The sequence below is a fragment of the Mauremys reevesii genome, linkage group 13 (assembly GCF_016161935.1).
Source record: "Mauremys reevesii isolate NIE-2019 linkage group 13, ASM1616193v1, whole genome shotgun sequence".
NCBI classification, from domain to species: domain Eukaryota; kingdom Metazoa; phylum Chordata; order Testudines; family Geoemydidae; genus Mauremys; species Mauremys reevesii.
Genome location: NC_052635.1, coordinates 48,929,490 through 48,946,612, shown reverse-complemented (window position 1 = coordinate 48,946,612; position 17,123 = coordinate 48,929,490). Strand labels below are relative to the sequence as shown.

The 17,123-nt window shown below is 63.8% G+C and overlaps 1 protein-coding gene across 1 annotated transcript in view; it reads right to left on the bottom strand.

The window, feature by feature from the left end:
- The window catches only part of SLC12A5 (solute carrier family 12 member 5), a 105,458-nt gene that overhangs the window by 24,009 nt on the left and 64,326 nt on the right, over window positions 1-17,123 (bottom strand). Inside the window, exons 11-18 of the mRNA XM_039497671.1 lie at window positions 15,595-15,693; window positions 11,862-11,919; window positions 7,921-8,095; window positions 3,579-3,697; window positions 2,998-3,096; window positions 2,351-2,470; window positions 1,526-1,630; window positions 1,020-1,188 (exon numbers count right to left, since the gene is read on the bottom strand). Of these exons, the coding sequence (XP_039353605.1) occupies window positions 1,020-1,188; window positions 1,526-1,630; window positions 2,351-2,470; window positions 2,998-3,096; window positions 3,579-3,697; window positions 7,921-8,095; window positions 11,862-11,919; window positions 15,595-15,693 (944 nt within the window). The remainder of the gene's footprint in view (window positions 1-1,019; window positions 1,189-1,525; window positions 1,631-2,350; window positions 2,471-2,997; window positions 3,097-3,578; window positions 3,698-7,920; window positions 8,096-11,861; window positions 11,920-15,594; window positions 15,694-17,123) is intronic.

Genomic DNA, 17,123 nt, shown 5'->3' with positions numbered 1-17,123 from the left:
CCTACTTTCCGTATTTAATAAAATCACTTTTTACTTATTAATTAACCCAGAGCATCTGGGTGGGCAAACAGCCGTGCATGTCTCTCTATCAGTGTTATAGAGGGTGAACAATTTATGAGTTTACCCTGTATAAGCTTTATACAGGGTAAAAGAGATTTATTTGGGGTTTGGACCCCGTTGGGAGTTGGGCATCTGAGAGTTAAAGACAGGAACACGTCTGTCAGCTGGTTTCAGTTAAGCCTGCAGCTGTTCGGGGACGTGGTTCAGACCTGGGTCTGGGCTGCAGCAGGCTAGCGAGTCTGGCTCAAACCAGGCAGGGCACTGAACATAAGAACGGCCGTACCGGGTCAGACCAAAGGTCCATCCGGCCCAGTATCCGTCTACCGACAGTGGCCAATGCCAGGTGCCCCAGAGGGACTGAACCTCACGGGTAATGATCAAGTGATCTCTCTCCTGCCGTCCATCTCCATCCTCTGACAAAGAGACACCGTTCCTTACCCGTCCTGGCTAATAGCCATTAATGGACTTAACCTCCATGAATTTATCCAGTTCTCTTTTAAACCCTGTTATAGCCCTAGCCTTCACAACCTCCTCAGGCAAGGAGTTCCACAGGTTGACTGTGCGCTGCGTGAAGAAGAACTTCCTTTTATTTGTTTTAAACCTGCTGCCCATTACTTTCATTTGATGACTCCTAGTTCTTGTATTATGGGAACAAGTAAATAATTTTTCTTATTCACTTTCTCCACATCACTCATGATTGTATAGACCTCTATCATATCCCCCCTTAGTCTCCTCTTTTCCAAGCTGAAGAGTCCTAGCCTCTTTAATCTCTCCTCATATGGGACCTGTTCCAAACCCCTAATCATTTTAGTTGCCCTTCTCTGAACCTTTTCTAGTGCTAGAATATCTTTGTTCAGATGAGGAGACCCCATCTGTAGCAGTATTCGAGTCAAGTCCCAAGCTGCCAGGGCAGGAAAGCAGGGGCAGTGGCAGCCTTGGCACATCAGTGCTGCCCTCACCTCCTCCGCCCGCTGGGCCTGCAGGTGGTTATCCAGGAAGGTCCCTTCCAGCACGGAGCCCACGATCGTCAGTCCCTTGCCGGCCTTAAGCTGCGAGGTGAGAGACAGGAGCTGCGGGTGCACCACGTTCTGCTCCTGATCCACTCGGACCAGAACCAGCAGCTGAGGCCTGGGAAGGGAACACCCTGGGGTTAAACACTGGCTGTGCTCAGCCCCCACACCCTGTACCACACCCACCCCAGGGAATCAATGAGCCTCCATCCAGTGCCTGCCATGCGCCCCGGTCACACAACCCCTACAGCCCCTAGGGCCAGGGTGCCCCCATCCGTCTGCACCCCGGATCTCAAACCCTCTGCCCCAACCGCCAGTCCCAGGCAGCATCGACCCAGCATGTGAGCTCCTGGGCAGGGCTCTCCTCTGGAGCTTCCTGCCCACCACCCACTCCCTGCTCTTTGCCCCATGACTGGCTAGAGACAGCTCCAGCCCCTCGGCCGCTTCGCGCTCACCTCCAGTTCTTGGTGTGCGGGGGCCCCTCCTCCAGCCGAAGCAGAGCGTAGCGTGCGGCGCTGAGCGAGAGCCCTCGGATGCCATCGCCCCACTCCTTCTCCGCTCTGCCAGGGGAGGGACAGGGGAACTCAGTGCCTGGCAGGATTGGAGGCCAGCCCACGCTCTGGGGGCAGCCGAGGGGTCCTGGAGCAGGCTGCAAAGGGGCAGGCCTGGCAGGGCCCAGCATGGGGGGTGCTGGCACTGTCCCCAGGGGCAGGCCCTAAGCGCTAGAGCGCTAGCGTCCCGTCCCAGGGTGCCACCAGCTCTCTCCAAGGCAGCTGGGCTTAGAGGGGCACCAGGAAAGGCAGAGAGCAGGGGGGGCTCTCAGGCCTGCTCCCTAGGAGGGGAGAATGGGGGACCCGCTAGGAGCTGGGTGGCTGCTGATTGACTGAAGCTCGGGCAATCCAACAGCCTGATAGAGCCTGTGGCGTCTTGTGAGCTGGGCACAGCCCTGCCCTGCTGCGGCCCATCTCCCACGTCACTTGGGGCCAGCGTCAGGGTGAGCACGGAGGGGTTTGGGGACCTCCCTGAGCACCCAGTAGCAGAGCTGGGACTAGCAACCAGGGCTCAGGGCTCCCAGCCCGACAGCCTGAGAACTTGGCTCTTTCCAGCCCAGGTGCCGGCTGTTTCCCAGCATGATGGAGCTGGGTGGGCGCTGGGTTGACCAGGCTGCTGGCAGGGCTCCGGGGAAGCCCTGCCCTGCCCTGCCGCGGGCTCCGTTCAGCCCTGTGGTGGTGGATGCCTGAGCCCAGGAGCAGCTCCCCCACCCCGCATGCCCCACTCACCCCCTGTATTCGATGTACTTGTAGATGAGGCCGGCGATTAGCATGGCCACGAGCGCGTAGTACCAGGAGCAGATGAACATCAGGGCTAGGCACAGGCTCATGCCCAGGAAGGAGAGTGTCCTGGGGGGCAAAGGGAGCTCTCAGCCCAGCCCCACAGCACGTGGAGCCCTGCCCCAGCACCTCCCCAACCTGCCTCTGAGGTGCTCCCACGCCAGCCCCGGCCTGCCAGGAAGGACGCTGCTCTGGCTGGGAGTCTGGCTGCCTGGGCGAAGCGCAGGTCCCGCTAGCCCTGCCCAAGCCAGGCCCCGGAGCAGCCAGAGCTGGCCCAGGTGAGACCGGCCTCAGCTAGCATTGCTCCTCCTGGCCTCCATCGGCGCAGCACCCAGGGGGGCAGGAGCCGCCTGCCCGTCCCCACTGTTCAGGCAATCCAGCCTCCCCACTGCACACATGGGGAAACTGAGGCTCCGAGAGGGCCAGGCCTGTTCCACATTGCCCAGGGGGCCAGTGGGAGCAGCATCCTGAACTCATGGCTCCCACTCCCCTGCATGAAGCAGCAGGGCCCATCCCGGTGCATGCCAGGGTGGCAGCAGCACCCGTCAGGAAGGGCAGGGCCCGGGGACAGGACCCTCCTGCAGGCCAATACCCACCAGTGGTAATATCGGAACCGGGGCCGCCAGTTGGGTGTCCTCAGCAGCGTCTGCACCGCGCAGGCCAAGTTGACAAACATGTAGCACATCAGGAAAAACCTGCAGGCGAGAAAGGGAGACCGTGCCTGAGCCTTTCACCCCAGAGCCGGTGGCAGCCTGGCCCCAGGAACCCCAGGGATGGGTGAGAGGAGGTACCATGCCCACACACTGGCTGTCCCCAAGAGCCCTCAGGGATCCCAGCTGCTGCCAGGCTCTCTGGAGGAAACGGCAGCTGGCAGAACGGTGACATGTGGCCCTGACACTGGCCAAGAGACAGGGGCCGCACCCCACGTGGGACTGTCCTCTCCTGCCAGCTAGGGGTGCTCTCGCCAGTGCAGGGAGCAGGCACATCTCCCTGGCCCCCCCAGGGGAGCTCTCCTTCAGCCAGTATGGGCATCACACAGCTAATCCCGATAGCACTGGCCGCAGGACGCAGATCAGCTGGGCAGGGGGCCGCATCCTGGGCCCTGAGCTGCAGTGGGGGGAGTGTCCTGGCTGGCCCGGTCTCGGGGTGGGGGCGTGCAGCAGAGCACGCTGCCTACATGGAGAGGATGGGGGCGACCTCGTCCAGGGAGGCGATGAGGATTCCGATCTCGCAGATGCAGGCGGTGAGGAGCAGCGCCCAGGTGGGCTCCCCGTTGGCTTTGCCGTGGCCGAAGACCTGGGCGGAGAGCGAGAGAGACGAGCATTAGGGTGCTTGGGAGGTGGGGTGACACTGCGCATTTCCCATCTAACACCCACCGGGAGGCCCTGGCATGGGGCAGGCACCCCTAACAGCTGGCACAGCTGCACAGCCAAGGAGACAGAACTCCCCAGCTCCCCCAGGACAGGGCCAGGCTGCCTCACCTGGGCACCGGGCAGTCAGCCCTGGGGCTGCCGCAGGGACGCCGCACTCAGCTCCAGGGACGAGCACAGACCCACCCCTGCAGGACACACGTGTTCACGGGGACGTGGCTCCTTCTGGCCGCCGGGGGCCTGACAAGTATAGAGCAAGGCCGAGCCCCTGCCGAGGAGCCACAGGCACTGGCACAGGTGGGAGCTGACAGCGCAGGGCTGGGGCAGAGCCTGGGGGCCATGGGGCGACGGGGGCTGAGGCAGAGCCTGGGGGCCATGGGGGGGATGGGGGCTGAGGCAGAGCCTGGGGGCCAGGGGGCGACAGGGGCTGAGGCAGAGCCTGGGGCCAGGGGGCCATGGGGCGACGGGGGCTGAGGCAGAGCCTGGGGCCCGGGGGCCATGGGGCGACGGGGGCTGAGGCAGAGCCTGGGGGCAGGGGCCATGGGGCAACGGGGCTGAGGCACAGCCTGGGGCCATGGGGCAACGGGGGCTGAGGCAGAGCCTGAGGCAGGGGCCATGGGGCGACGGGGCTGAGGCAGAGCCTGGGGCCATGGGGCGACGGGGCTGAGGCAGAGCCTGGGGCCATGGGGCGACGGGGCTGAGGCAGAGCCTGGGGGCCATGGGGCAACGGGGCTGAGGCAGAGCCTGGGGCCAGGGGGCCATGGGGCGACGGGGGCTGAGGCAGAGCCTGGGGGCCATGGGGCGACGGGGGCTGAGGCAGAGCCCGGGGGCCAGGGGGCGACGGGGGCTGAGGCAGAGCCTGGGGCCAGGGGGCCCCGGGGGCTGAGGCAGAGCCTGGGGCCAGGGGGGGGCTGAGGCAGGGCTGAGGCAGAGCCTGGGCATGGGGCGACAGGGGCTGAGGCAGAGCCTGGGGCCAGGGGGGCTGAGGCAGAGCCTGGGGCCGGGGGGCGCGGGGGGCTGCGGCAGAGCCGGGGGGCCTTGGGGCGACGGGGGCTGAGGCAGAGCCTGGGGCCAGGGGGCAATGGGGGCTGAGGCAGAGCCTGGGGGCCATGGGGCGACGGGGGCTGAGGCAGAGCCTGGGGCCAGGGGGCGACAGGGGCTGAGGCAGAGCCTGGGGGCCATGGGGCGACGGGGGCTGAGGCAGAGCCTGGGGGCCATGGGGCGACGGGGGCTGAGGCAGAGCCTGGGGCCAGGGGGCGACGGGGGCTGAGGCAGAGCCTGGGGCCAGGGGGCGACAGGGGCTGAGGCAGAGCCTGGGGGCCATGGGGCGACGGGGGCTGAGGCAGAGCCTGGGGGCCATGGGGGCCATGGGGCAATGAGGGCTGGCACTGCACACTTCCCAGCACCACACGGTTCCGATGCCCATGGATGGGCAGCGCTGCTGGGGACAGACCAGGCCATATGGCTGGTGCTCCTCTCCGTTCCCCAGGGAAGCTTGTGGCCTGAGCTGCTCGAAGGGCCCTGTTGACGGGGCGCAGGGGTGAAAGAGACCCGAGCGCAGACGGCTCCACCCAGCACACTGAAAACGGGTGGGTCGCAACCAGGGCAGCTCCCTCTCCAGCCACAGGAGCAAGGCCCCCCAAGGAGGCACCAGGTTGTCCTGGCCCCCTGGGCAGCCCCAGGCTGTGTCTGAGAGGAGGGGTCCCGGGGAGGCAGAGCCCTGTGCACAGGGAGCTAGAGGACACGTCTGCTTGCATTAGCAGGAGAGGCGGGTTCCTCAAGCGAATGCTCAGAATATGGCTGGCAGGGCGAGGGAGCGAGTTTAAAATTAGCCTGTTCTTCCCTGGGGGGAGCTGTCGGTTTGGATTTGGAGAGATGAGGTTCTGGGAACACATCTTCAGCGAGCAGATGAAATATTAACCGGCACAACGGTGGCGCGCTGGGCACAGGCTGACCTTGCCCAGCCCGCTCCTCTCCTGCCTCTCCAAACCTGCCAGAGCTCTGCAGCTCCCGCCCCAGCTCTCCCAGCCAAAGCCTGGGCCAGGAGCAGGCACAGGGAGCAAAGCAGGAGCCAGACTCTGTCCCCTCAGTAGCTCTGGTTCTGCCTGGCCAGGGAAACGTCAGGTGCCAATGGACAGAGCCTGGGATGCAGGCAGAGTGATTGCCCACCCCGGCACCTGCTCCCCTCTCCTGCCCCGGCTCCCTCCCACTCACCATTCCCCCTCACACACCCAGCAGCCTGAGGGCAGCTCACCCCCAAGCCTGGAGCAGCTGGTAGCCTGCTCCTCCCTTCTGGCTGTTCCAGCCCGAGGAGCTTAGCTACTTGCCCAAATGCCTGGGGACCCGCCCGGTGAGCTGCCAGTGCGGGAGTGGCCATGCCGTGTGGATGGGGAGCTGGGTGGGTTGCCCCATCACCGATCTGCCTTCCAGGCTGTTACGTCAACGCCAGTTCCAGCAAGATCCAAGCCAGGGCCGAATCCCAGCACCTAGTCCCCGGACACACCTCCAAGCTCACTCAGGTCATGGCAGCTGGGAGGCAGGAGCTGCCCTGCAAGCAGGCCCAATCCCCAGCTGCCAGGCAGCTGTCGCACACAGGACCGGGCCTGCTGCACTAAAGTCTCGTGCAAATGGGCCACGGTGCAAGCTGGGACACAGATGTGCTGCGCAGAAGCTGCCAGACCATGCTGGCTGCCGTTTGGCTAGGCACACTAGATCGCCAGAGAGCGGGCCGGGGGCTCACTCAGGGATCCGACCTCGGAGCAGCACTTCCTTTGTCACAAACCGTGTCAGCAGCCCGGCCTCCCTGCAGAGACCCGGCCGGCCTACGCCAGCGGAGGCACATCTGAGCTCAGCCCCTCAGGAGGGATTCAGACAAGATGAAGGTGACTTTGCTCCTGTGGGAGCCAAGAACCTGCCGGTTCCCTGTGCAGCTGGCAAGGCCCCAGTAGGACAAAGTGGGAATTTTCTGTCATATTTTTATGAACACTGTGTGTGCCTCAGTTTCTCCTGTGTTGTTACCGGGGTGGAGGAAGGACTGTTGCTCTCAGGGCAGGCTAAGAGACTAAGTATGAATGATGTCTAGCTGTCTGAGCCTTAATGAGTCATTAAAAAGGACTGGATGAGGCTGATCCCATATTAATGGAGAATCTGAGAAGACAATGGCAAACCTAATCACCAGGATGTGGCCACCTAGGGCCCTCGGCCCAGAGGGAGACGGGTTCCCACCTCTCAGCAGCACCAGGGCCCCGCAGGGCCGGGGGGAGGGGGCCTCACAGGCCCAGAGGGAGACGGGTTCCCACCTCTCGGCAGCACCGGGGCCCCGCAGGGCCGGGGGGAGGGGGGCTCACAGGCCCAGAGGGAGATGGGTTCCCACCTCTCGGCAGGGAAGATGGGCAGACCCCAGCTTGAGAACACGGGACGGGGATGAAGCGAGGAGGGGCTCAGCGTCGGCTGCCGGACGGAGTCGGGGCTCTCACCTGGGAAGTGACCCAGCAGCTCCGACAGAGACCCAGAGCCTGAGCACCTGTGCAGGTCTCTGCAGCCTGCCTGGCCTTGGGGCTCACCAGAACAGTCTGTGCTTCAGCCTCCCTGTGCCGTGTCCGGGGGACGAACAAACCCGCCTGTTGTGCCAGCGCCGTGCGAGTGTCACTGGAAGGCTGGGCGAGGTGCGGTCACCCCGGCAGGGCGCACGAGTCTCTGCCAGGGGCTGGCTCAGTGGGACTGGCTGAGCGGAGCTCACGGTGCCAAGCAGGAGGGCGGGAGCCCTGGAGGTCCTGTCTAAGGAGGTGGGGAGGCTGCACGGCCTGCCCGGGCAGGAAGAGGGAGATCCTGGGGGGGGGCTGGGGGGCCTGGCACTGACGGGGCCTGTCCTAGAGACTGTTCCACGGCTGGGGGCGTAACACCGATCCTGGGCATCCGACACCCCGTCTCCATCCAGGCAGAGGAAGCCTCTGCTTGGAGGACAACGGGCCATAGGGAAAGACCTGGAGACAGGGCAGGATGCCCTCTGGCGATGGGCATGGTCACTGCTGGCAGCCTGCAGCAGGTCAGCCCCAGGTGAGAAGGGCGTGTGCCAGCCCCATCCCGGGATCCTTAGGGAATGCCCATGGAACAGAGCCGGCGTTAGCCGCAGTGCAGCAGGTCACTTACTCTCAGGAAGGGGACGATCCCGTCCCGGGAGATGGCCTGGAGGAGGCGGGGGGCTCCTGTGAGGCTCTGCAGACCTGCCCCACACGTGGAGAAGAAGGATCCGATGACAATCACCCATGGAGACGGCCAGGCGAGGGTTCCAACCACCAGGTTCCCATTGACAGCCTCGCCAAACCTGCAAGGTACCAAGCGTTACTGGGGCAGGGCCGGCTGCCATGCTCTGACCTCCAGCCCTAGGGCCGCCCCCCAGAAAGCAGCAGGGATAGTCCAGCGCGACCAACTGTAATTGGCTTGGCAAGTCAGTCACCTGACCAGTTATCACCATGGTCAAATATCATAATGTACTCCAGCAAGAATGCCCTGCTGCAGCAGTGCCCTTCCTCTCGGCTTGCATCACGGTGCCATCCCTAGCTAGCCCACCTCAGCGTCCTGAGCACCCACCCGGCTCCCGCCGCCTGTTGGGAGAAGGGGGAGCCCACTGAGAGCTGAGCAGCTGCATTGCCTGGGCCTTCCTGGAAAACACTGCATGTGGGAATGTTCACCTTTGTCTGTAGATCAGGGCCTCCCCCCAGGGGGTTTACAAAGCAAGTTAAAAGTCCCTGCCCCATGAGCATAGTTGGGGGGGATTGCCCCCCCAAACTGCAAGCCTCAGACAGGCGTGGAACTCGCCCCCCCACAGAGAACTCAAGCTACGCCCATGCCCGTCCTGCAGACTGACAGCTTGCAGTGAGGAGCCAAGCATACAGCAATGGCCCCGGAAGGGAGTCCAGTCATTAACCCTGCTCCCCAGCACAGAGGGAGAAGCTGCCCACTTTGCACAGCCATTGAGCAGTGCCAAGAGCTGCCCGGCAGCTGCCTACCTAGCACTCGTGCATGGGGATTTGGCTTTGATAGTCGTTATGTGTTTGGTTTGTTTCTGGTTAATTCATTTTCCTTTTGTAACAGTTCAGCCGGGAGTAACATTCGCTATCGACACATTCCCATTTCAAGGCTAAGCTCAGCTAGCTCAGAAAGGCAACGCGGCACCACCAAGGATCGGTCCTGGCTTTAGATCTTCAGTTTATTGCATTTTTCTGAGTTAAAATAACTCCATTAAGTAACTTGGGTTTTGCTGAAGGTGAAAGTACCTAGGGGTTGCTCGACACTAGACAGTTCCCTCCACCCAGCTCCATGTGAAAACCACTCACCCTGAGCAGTGTAGCTAAGTGGCCTGACCCCGGTGCAGACAGCGCCAGGTCACTGGGAGAATCCCTCCGGCGACCTAGCTCCGGCCTCTCGGGCCACGGGAGACCCCTCCCCTCGGTGGAGGCAGCTGTGCGGCTGGAGCATTTCACATGCAGACAACCCCTAAGGCTGAGCCAGTGGAGACCAGAAACCCTTTCTGTCCCTGCTCTGTTCTTAGAGCTTCTCCATGGCTTGACCAGTCATGTTTGGACGGGTTCATTGTCCAGCCCTGAGCTTTAACCCGAGCAGCCTGGGCCGGCGGGTCCCAGGGAGCCACGGAGCGAGCGGGTGGCAGGGAGAAGAGAGAGCAAAGGTGTCGTGAGGGAGGGGGGGCAGCAGACACTCTAGTAACAGCCCCCAGCCCCAGAAGCCTCACAGTGCTGCAGATCTCAGCAAGCTTGGCTTCCCAGCCCCATCTCCTGGTGGGGAAACTGAGGCTGCAGCAGGGGCTGGGAGGGCATGGCCCAAGGCCATTCCCCCTGGGGCCCAGACCTCCCTATAGGGCAGGGAGGGGCTCTGCTTTCTCTGACAGAGGGAAGCCAAGCCAGGCTGCGCATCATTTGGATCATGTTTGTGTTGGCGACCCAGAAGCGTCACCGCAGCACGACAGGCAGCGCTGCCCTAGATACGCAAATCCAGGCTGCACGGCAGCTCCCGGCAAACAGCCCCCTGCAGCAGCAGGATTAGCGGGAAAAACCAGAGCAGAAACACGGCAGCATCAGCCGGGGGGTGGGGGGGGACAGGGGGACGGGACGGACACAGGAGCCCCCCGCAATGCCTAGCTCCAGGTTTAGTCTCTGGGGGCATCAGAGCCACTGCCCAAGGGGGTTCGATCGCCCCCTCCCCCCAGCCACAACTCCCCAGCCAGCCCCCACCTGCTCCTCCATCCAAACCCACCACCCCTCCCCTGCCACCCCCAGCACTCCCCACCTATCTGCTCCCCTCCACCCACCCCACCACCCCTTACCCACCCCTTCAATCCAAACTGCCCCCTCCACCCAGCTGCCCTTCACTCAGTCACCCCCCAACCTGTTCCCCTCCACCTCCACCCAAACCCACCCCCCCTCCACCCAATGATACCAGTCAGCTCTGTGTTCTTGGGGAACCAGAGCGCAGTATCCAGCCTGTCTGACTCATGAAAGACACCCCCCAATCAGTCTCTGCTTAAACCAAAACCTATCCGAAAAAAAGACTTGCAGAGAGCAGTGAAGGGTGGGAGAGACCCCTAGACCCCTCCTGATAAGGGTGACAAGATTAAGACATCTCCATTAGCATACAGAATGGAGAGCAGAGACAACTCCCCTAGCCTCATCTGCATGAGAGATGGGACAGGGAGACATCTCCATTAGCATACAGAATGGAGAACAGAGAACCGCACTGAACTCTGGGACCAGAAAAAGCAGGGACGCACTGCATCATGGGAATCTCTGCTCCTGATGCTAGTAAACCTACGCCTGCCCACACCCAGCTCAGCAGTTATTAGACCAATTCTAGTAAGGAATCCTTGACTGATACCCAAAATACTGAAGCAGCCTAGTTGTATTGTGAGCTCCCTGGAAGAAAACACCACCCATAGCCAAGAGTGATCAGCTCCTATAGTCTAGCCTAAAGAAAACCCTTGAGTCATCACCTTACCTCTAAACAAATCTAGTGTTCTCCCTTGAACCATTGTATTTTCTCTACAAAAATCCCTACTCACTCTCCAGTCAGTTCTTCTGATGCTTAGATCCAAACACTGCATCGGTTCCACTGGGACTCCATCTTCTCCTGACTGATCATGCTGGGGACTCTCCCTGTCTCCTGCCCTCAGGACCCTGAGCTACCACCATCACCTGGGAACCCCGACCAGTTCAAGCTTCAGGGAGCGGCGAGATCCCCCCTCTTTCTCTCTCTCTGTTTTCCTTTCTACCTTAGGTATTAACCTTTAATAATGTAGGTTGGGTTGGTTTAGCCTCCTTGTGCAGTTATCACTAGTATTCAATACATAACTTGTATGGTTAAGCTGGTTGCTTCTCTCTCTCTTGCTGAACTTTACTGTTTTGTGTTTTTAGCTTCCTCCATTCACTCTACAGCAACGCTTCTTTCACCTAAGCTAAAGATCCCTGCAGCGCCCAGAATCCTGTGAGGTTTGCTCGTCAAGTAGGTTCCTGCCAGTACCTTGTGATGTGAGAGTGGGGACAGGGACGTGCTGAATCTGGGACGCAGAAGGGTAACAGCTTGAAAGTGCTGCTTGACCCAGTCCATGGAGCCCAGGGGCATATAAGGGGGGGCAGCTTGGAAGTGCTGCTTCCTCCAGCCCAGGGAGTCCAGAGACATATAAGGGGTCAGCTTGACAGTGCTGATTAACCCGACTCTGTTAATGTATGTGTGGGTGGGTGGGTGGGTGGGTGTGTTCATCTGGTTCTGGGGCTGGAGGAACCCAGCCCTGGGGAACCCAGGTCCTGCAGGGTAGCTCCACTGAGCAACATGTGAACACACAAGTGACACAAGCAGCACATTGACAGAATTACAGACATACACACACACCCCCAAGAGAAGTAACCCGAGTAAATGAGCATACCCCAAAGTAACGGGCAAATCTGGTAACACCAACCACCGCCCCTAGCCAGGCCCCAGCCTGTTCCCCTCCCCCAATACCCAACCCCCCTCCCCCCAGCCATTCTCCATGTGCAGCCCTGTCGCCCCCCAACACCCCACTGTCGGGCAGCAGCACTCACTTGTCACGGAGGACGACCCCCTCGATACAGGCGCCGAAGAGAATCACGGAGCTGATATCTGCGGGTGGTGAAGGAAAGACCAAGCCGCAGCCTCCCCACACACACACCACTCCCTGTGCCTGGGGACCGCCCAGCACAGCCACAAGGAGTAGGGGACCCACGGCCGCAGGGCTGAGAAGAGAGGAGCAGATGGCAGGTCCGGCACCCCATGGAGGCAGAGCCTTGTCCAGGGCCGTGGAGCTCCCTGGGGCCCAGGGGAGCATGGCTGGTCTCCGCGGCAGAGAACAGGAGCGTGCGGAAAGCTCTGAGGACACGGCCCCTGCTGCACAAACCCCCCTCTGATGGGGCCTGCAGGACACGAGAGTGCTCAGCACCCATCCTGGCCGCTCTGACCCGCACAGGGGCCGTGGGGTCACGAGAGCACCCAGCACCCAGCATCCACCCTCACTGCTCCAACCCGCACAGGGGCTGTGGGGACCTGAGAGCGCCCGGCACCCAGCACCCACCCTCACTGCTCCAACCCGCACAGGGGCCGTGGGGACCTGAGAGCACCCGGCACCCAGCACCCACCCTCACTGCTCCAACCCGCACAGGGGCTGTGGGGACCTGAGAGTGCCCGGCACCCAGCACCTGTCCTGACCACTCCGACCCACACAGGGGCCGTGGGGACACGAGAGCACCCAGCACCCAGCACCCACCCTCACTGCTCCAACCCGCACAGGGGCTGTGGGGACCTGAGAGCACCCGGCACCCAGCACCCACCCTCACTGCTCCAACCCACACAGGGGCTGTGGGGACCTGAGAGCGCCCGGCACCCAGCACCCACCCTGGCCGCTCTGACCCGCACAGGGGCCGTGGGGACCTGAGAGCGCCCGGCACCCAGCACCCACCCTCACTGCTCCAACCCGCACAGGGGCCGTGGGGACCTGAGAGCGCCCGGCACCCAGCACCCGTCCTGGCTGCTCTGACTCGCACAGGGGCCGTGGGGACCTGAGAGCGCCCGGCACCCAGCACCAGGGCCGGCTCCAGACCCCAGAGCGGCAAGCACGCGCGTGGGGCGGCCCTTTCCCGGGGGGGCGGCAGATTGGGCCGGCGGACCTGCCGCAGTCATGCCTGCGGGAGGTCCACCGGAGCCCCGGGAGGATCGGACCTGCCGCAGGCATGACTGCGGAGGGTTCGCTGGTCCCGCAGCTCGGCTGGACCTCCCGCAGGCATGACTGCGGCAGCTCAAGCGGAGCCGCCGGACCTGCAAACCGTCCGCAGCCGTGGGAGGTCCAGCCGAGCCGCGCGACCAGCGGTCCCTCTGCAGTCATGCCCGCGGGAGGTCCGCTGCTCCCGCGGCGCCTCCCGCGCATGACTGCTTGGGGCGGCCAAAAAGGTAGAGCCGCCCCTGCCCAGCACCCACCCTTACTGCTCCAACCCGCACAGGGGCCGTGGGGACACGAGAGCACCCGGCACCCAGCACCCACCCTCACTGCTCCAACCCGCACAGGGGCTGTGGGGACACGAGAGCACCCAGCACCCAGCACCCACCCTCACTGCTCCAACCCGCACAGGGGCCGTGGGGACACGAGAGCACCCAGCACCCAGCACCCACCCTTACTGCTCCAACCCGCACAGGGGCCGTGGGGACACGAGAGCACCCGGCACCCAGCACCCCCCCGGGCCCCTCCGACCTGCACAGGGGCCGTGGGGACACGAGAGCATCCGGCACCCAGCACCCACCCTCACTGCTCCAACCCGCACAGGGGCCGTGGGGACATGAGAGCGCCCGGCACCCAGCACCCACCCTCACTGCTCCAACCCGCACAGGGGCCGTGGGGACCTGAGAGCACCCAGCACCCAGCATCCACCCTCACTGCTCCAACCTGCACAGGGGCCGTGGGGACACGAGAGCACCCAGCACCCAGCACCCACCCTCACTGCTCCAACCCGCCCCGGGGCCGTGTGGACTTGAGTGCTCCCTGCACCCAGCACCCACCCTCACTGCTCCAACCCGCACAGGGGCCGTGGGGACACGAGAGCACCCAGCACCCAGCATCCACCCTCACTGCTCCAACCTGCACAGGGGCCGTGGGGACACGAGAGCACCCAGCACCCAGCATCCACCCTCACTGCTCCAACCCGCACAGGGGCCGTGGGGACCTGAGAGCACCCGGCACCCAGCATCCACCCTCACTGCTCCAACCCGCACAGGGGCCGTGGGGACATGAGAGCGCCCGGCACCCAGCACCCACCCTGGCCACTCCGACCTGCACAGGGGCCGTGGGGACACGAGAGCATCCGGCACCCAGCACCCACCCTCACTGCTCCAACCCGCACAGGGGCCGTGGGGACACGAGAGCACCCGGCACCCAGCATCCACCCTCACTGCTCCAACCCGCACAGGGGCCGTGGGGACCTGAGAGCACCCAGCACCCAGCACCCACACTGGCCACTCCGACCTGCACAGGGGCTGTGGGGACACGAGAGCACCCGGCACCCAGCATCCACCCTCACTGCTCCAACCCGCACAGGGGCCATGGGGACATGAGAGCGCCCGGCACCCAGCACCCACCCTCACTGCTCCAACCCGCACAGGGGCCGTGGGGACATGAGAGCGCCCAGCACCCAGCACCCACCCTCACTGCTCCAACCCGCACAGGGGCCGTGGGGACCTGAGAGCACCCAGCACCCAGCATCCACCCTCACTGCTCCAACCCGCACAGGGGCCGTGGGGACACGAGAGCGCCCGGCACCCAGCATCCACCCTCACTGCTCCAACCCGCACAGGGGCCGTGGGGACACGAGAGCACCCGGCACCCAGCATCCACCCTCACTGTTCCAACCCGCACAGGGGCCGTGGGGACATGAGAGCGCCCGGCACCCAGCACCCACCCTGGCCACTCCGACCTGCACAGGGGCTGTGGGGACACGAGAGCACCCGGCACCCAGCACCCACCCTGGCCACTCCGACCTGCACAGGGGCCGTGGGGACACGAGAGCATCCGGCACCCAGCACCCACCCTTACTGCTCCAACCCGCACAGGGGCCGTGGGGACACGAGAGCATCCGGCACCCAGCACCCACCCTCACTGCTCCAACCCGCACAGGGGCCGTGGGGACACGAGAGCACCCAGCACCCAGCACCCACCCTCACTGCTCCAACCCGCACAGGGGCCGTGGGGACATGAGAGCGCCCGGCACCCAGCACCCACCCTCACTGCTCCAACCCGCACAGGGGCCGTGGGGACATGAGAGCGCCCGGCACCCAGCACCCACCCTCACTGCTCCAACCCGCACAGGGGCTGTGGGGACCTGAGAGCGCCCGGCACCCAGCACCCACCCTGGCCACTCCGACCTGCACAGGGGCTGTGGGGACCTGAGAGCGCCCGGCACCCAGCACCCACCCTGGCCACTCCGACCTGCACAGGGGCTGTGGGGACACGAGAGCGCCCGGCACCCAGCACCCACCCTCACTGCTCCAACCCGCACAGGGGCCGTGGGGACCTGAGAGCGCCCGGCACCCAGCACCCACCCTCACTGCTCCAACCCGCACAGGGGCCGTGGGGACATGAGAGCGCCCGGCACCCAGCACCCACCCTGGCCACTCCGACCTGCACAGGGGCTGTGGGGACACGAGAGCGCCCGGCACCCACCGTCACTGCTCTGACCCACACAGGGGCTGGTTCAGACGCAGACAAGACCCTGCCCCGCTGCCTTGTTCTTGCCCCGGACCCTCTGCCAAGGATACAGACAGCAGACGTTGTGGCGATGGCCAGGATGGTCCCTGTGGGGATGGATTTCTGAGCATCGCGCAGGTCTCCTGATCGGTTGGAGCCAGCCATTATACCTAGGGAAGACAAGGGAAGGTGCTATGGGGCACCATGCCATGGAGGGGCGCATGGGAGTGCAGAGCCTGAGCAAGGCCCCTTCCCCAGGGCGCTGGGCTCCAGCCTGGCTCAGAGAGCAGCAGCCGGCAGGTAAGGCCCGGCGCACATGGTACGTGGCCTGGGGAGCTGAGCAGGCCCTGCCTCAGGGGGGCTGGCAGAGGGGAGCAGGCCTGGTTGCACGGGTGTTGCTGATCTCCCCTCTCCCCACCCCCTTTCCAGGTGGTTTCACACCCAGCTCTCCACCCGCAGAATCAGGCTCCAGAGGTGCTGATGTGGTTTCTCTCGTCCACCCTTCATCAGCTCAATCCGGGAAGGCCAGTTAGAGGCGAGCGACTGAGGGGCTGTCCTGCCGGACAGAGACAGGTGGGCAGGGGGCTGAGAGGCAGCCAGGCCATGGGCAACGAGGAGGAGGGCAGGGCTCGTCACCGGTGGCTACCAGCCAGGGCTGCCTGGATTCTCACTACTGTGGGGAAGCGAGGGCCAGGCAGGGCTAGGAGTCCGAGTGCAGCCGACCACGGGCAAGTCCCAGGTGCCTGCAGCACAGCCGGACAGAGAGGTGCCTCAGGAAAAGCTGCCACTTGTAGCACGGCCTGAATTATTCATCGGACACAAGTCCATGTAAAAATCATGAAAGGCTGGTGAGTGAGCAGCGTGCCGGGGCGATGCGGCAGAGTGGGGCTTTCCTGCCCCGGGATTCCCCTGACATCACACAGCTGGGCCTGGACCTGGGGTTTCAGTTCAACCCTCCTGGTCCAAACGCCGCTGGCTCTGGTGTCCAGCTCACGGAGCGTGGAGCAGCAGGAGCGTGTGAGGGCCATGCTGCTCCCAGACACAGCCTTGTACCACGGGCTGGCTTGGCACTGTCTTTGCCCCAGACCAGGTTGCTCCTGGGGGGTGGTGCAGGGTCTGCTTTGCTCAGTTATTTCCGCCCACGGGAGGGAAGCCAGAAATAGCTGAGCAGTGGTGACGTCGGCGCGGAGGTGAGACATGCTGCCAGCCTGACTGTGGGGCTGGGGGCTGGCTGGGGGAGGAGGGGCTCTTTGATCCTCCCCTACACCCCCCACGCAGTCACGCTCCGCACGGGAAGCAGAAATCAGAGGGACAGCCACAGGGTGCAGCTGCTGACAGCAGAAATCAGACAGCTGTGCAGCCAGCCAGACATGACAGAGCCCCTTGCATGCACACATGCATGTGCAGCCAGCAGGTGCGCATATATACATGGGAGCACATGCACACCCCATACGTGCCGGCACAGACAGACGCATGCACACAGAGGTGTGGCACGGCACACCCACACACCAGCTGGCACAGACAGATGCACGCACACAGAGGTGCACATGGCACACCCACACGTGTGCTGGCCCAGCACTCACAGATGCACGCACACAGA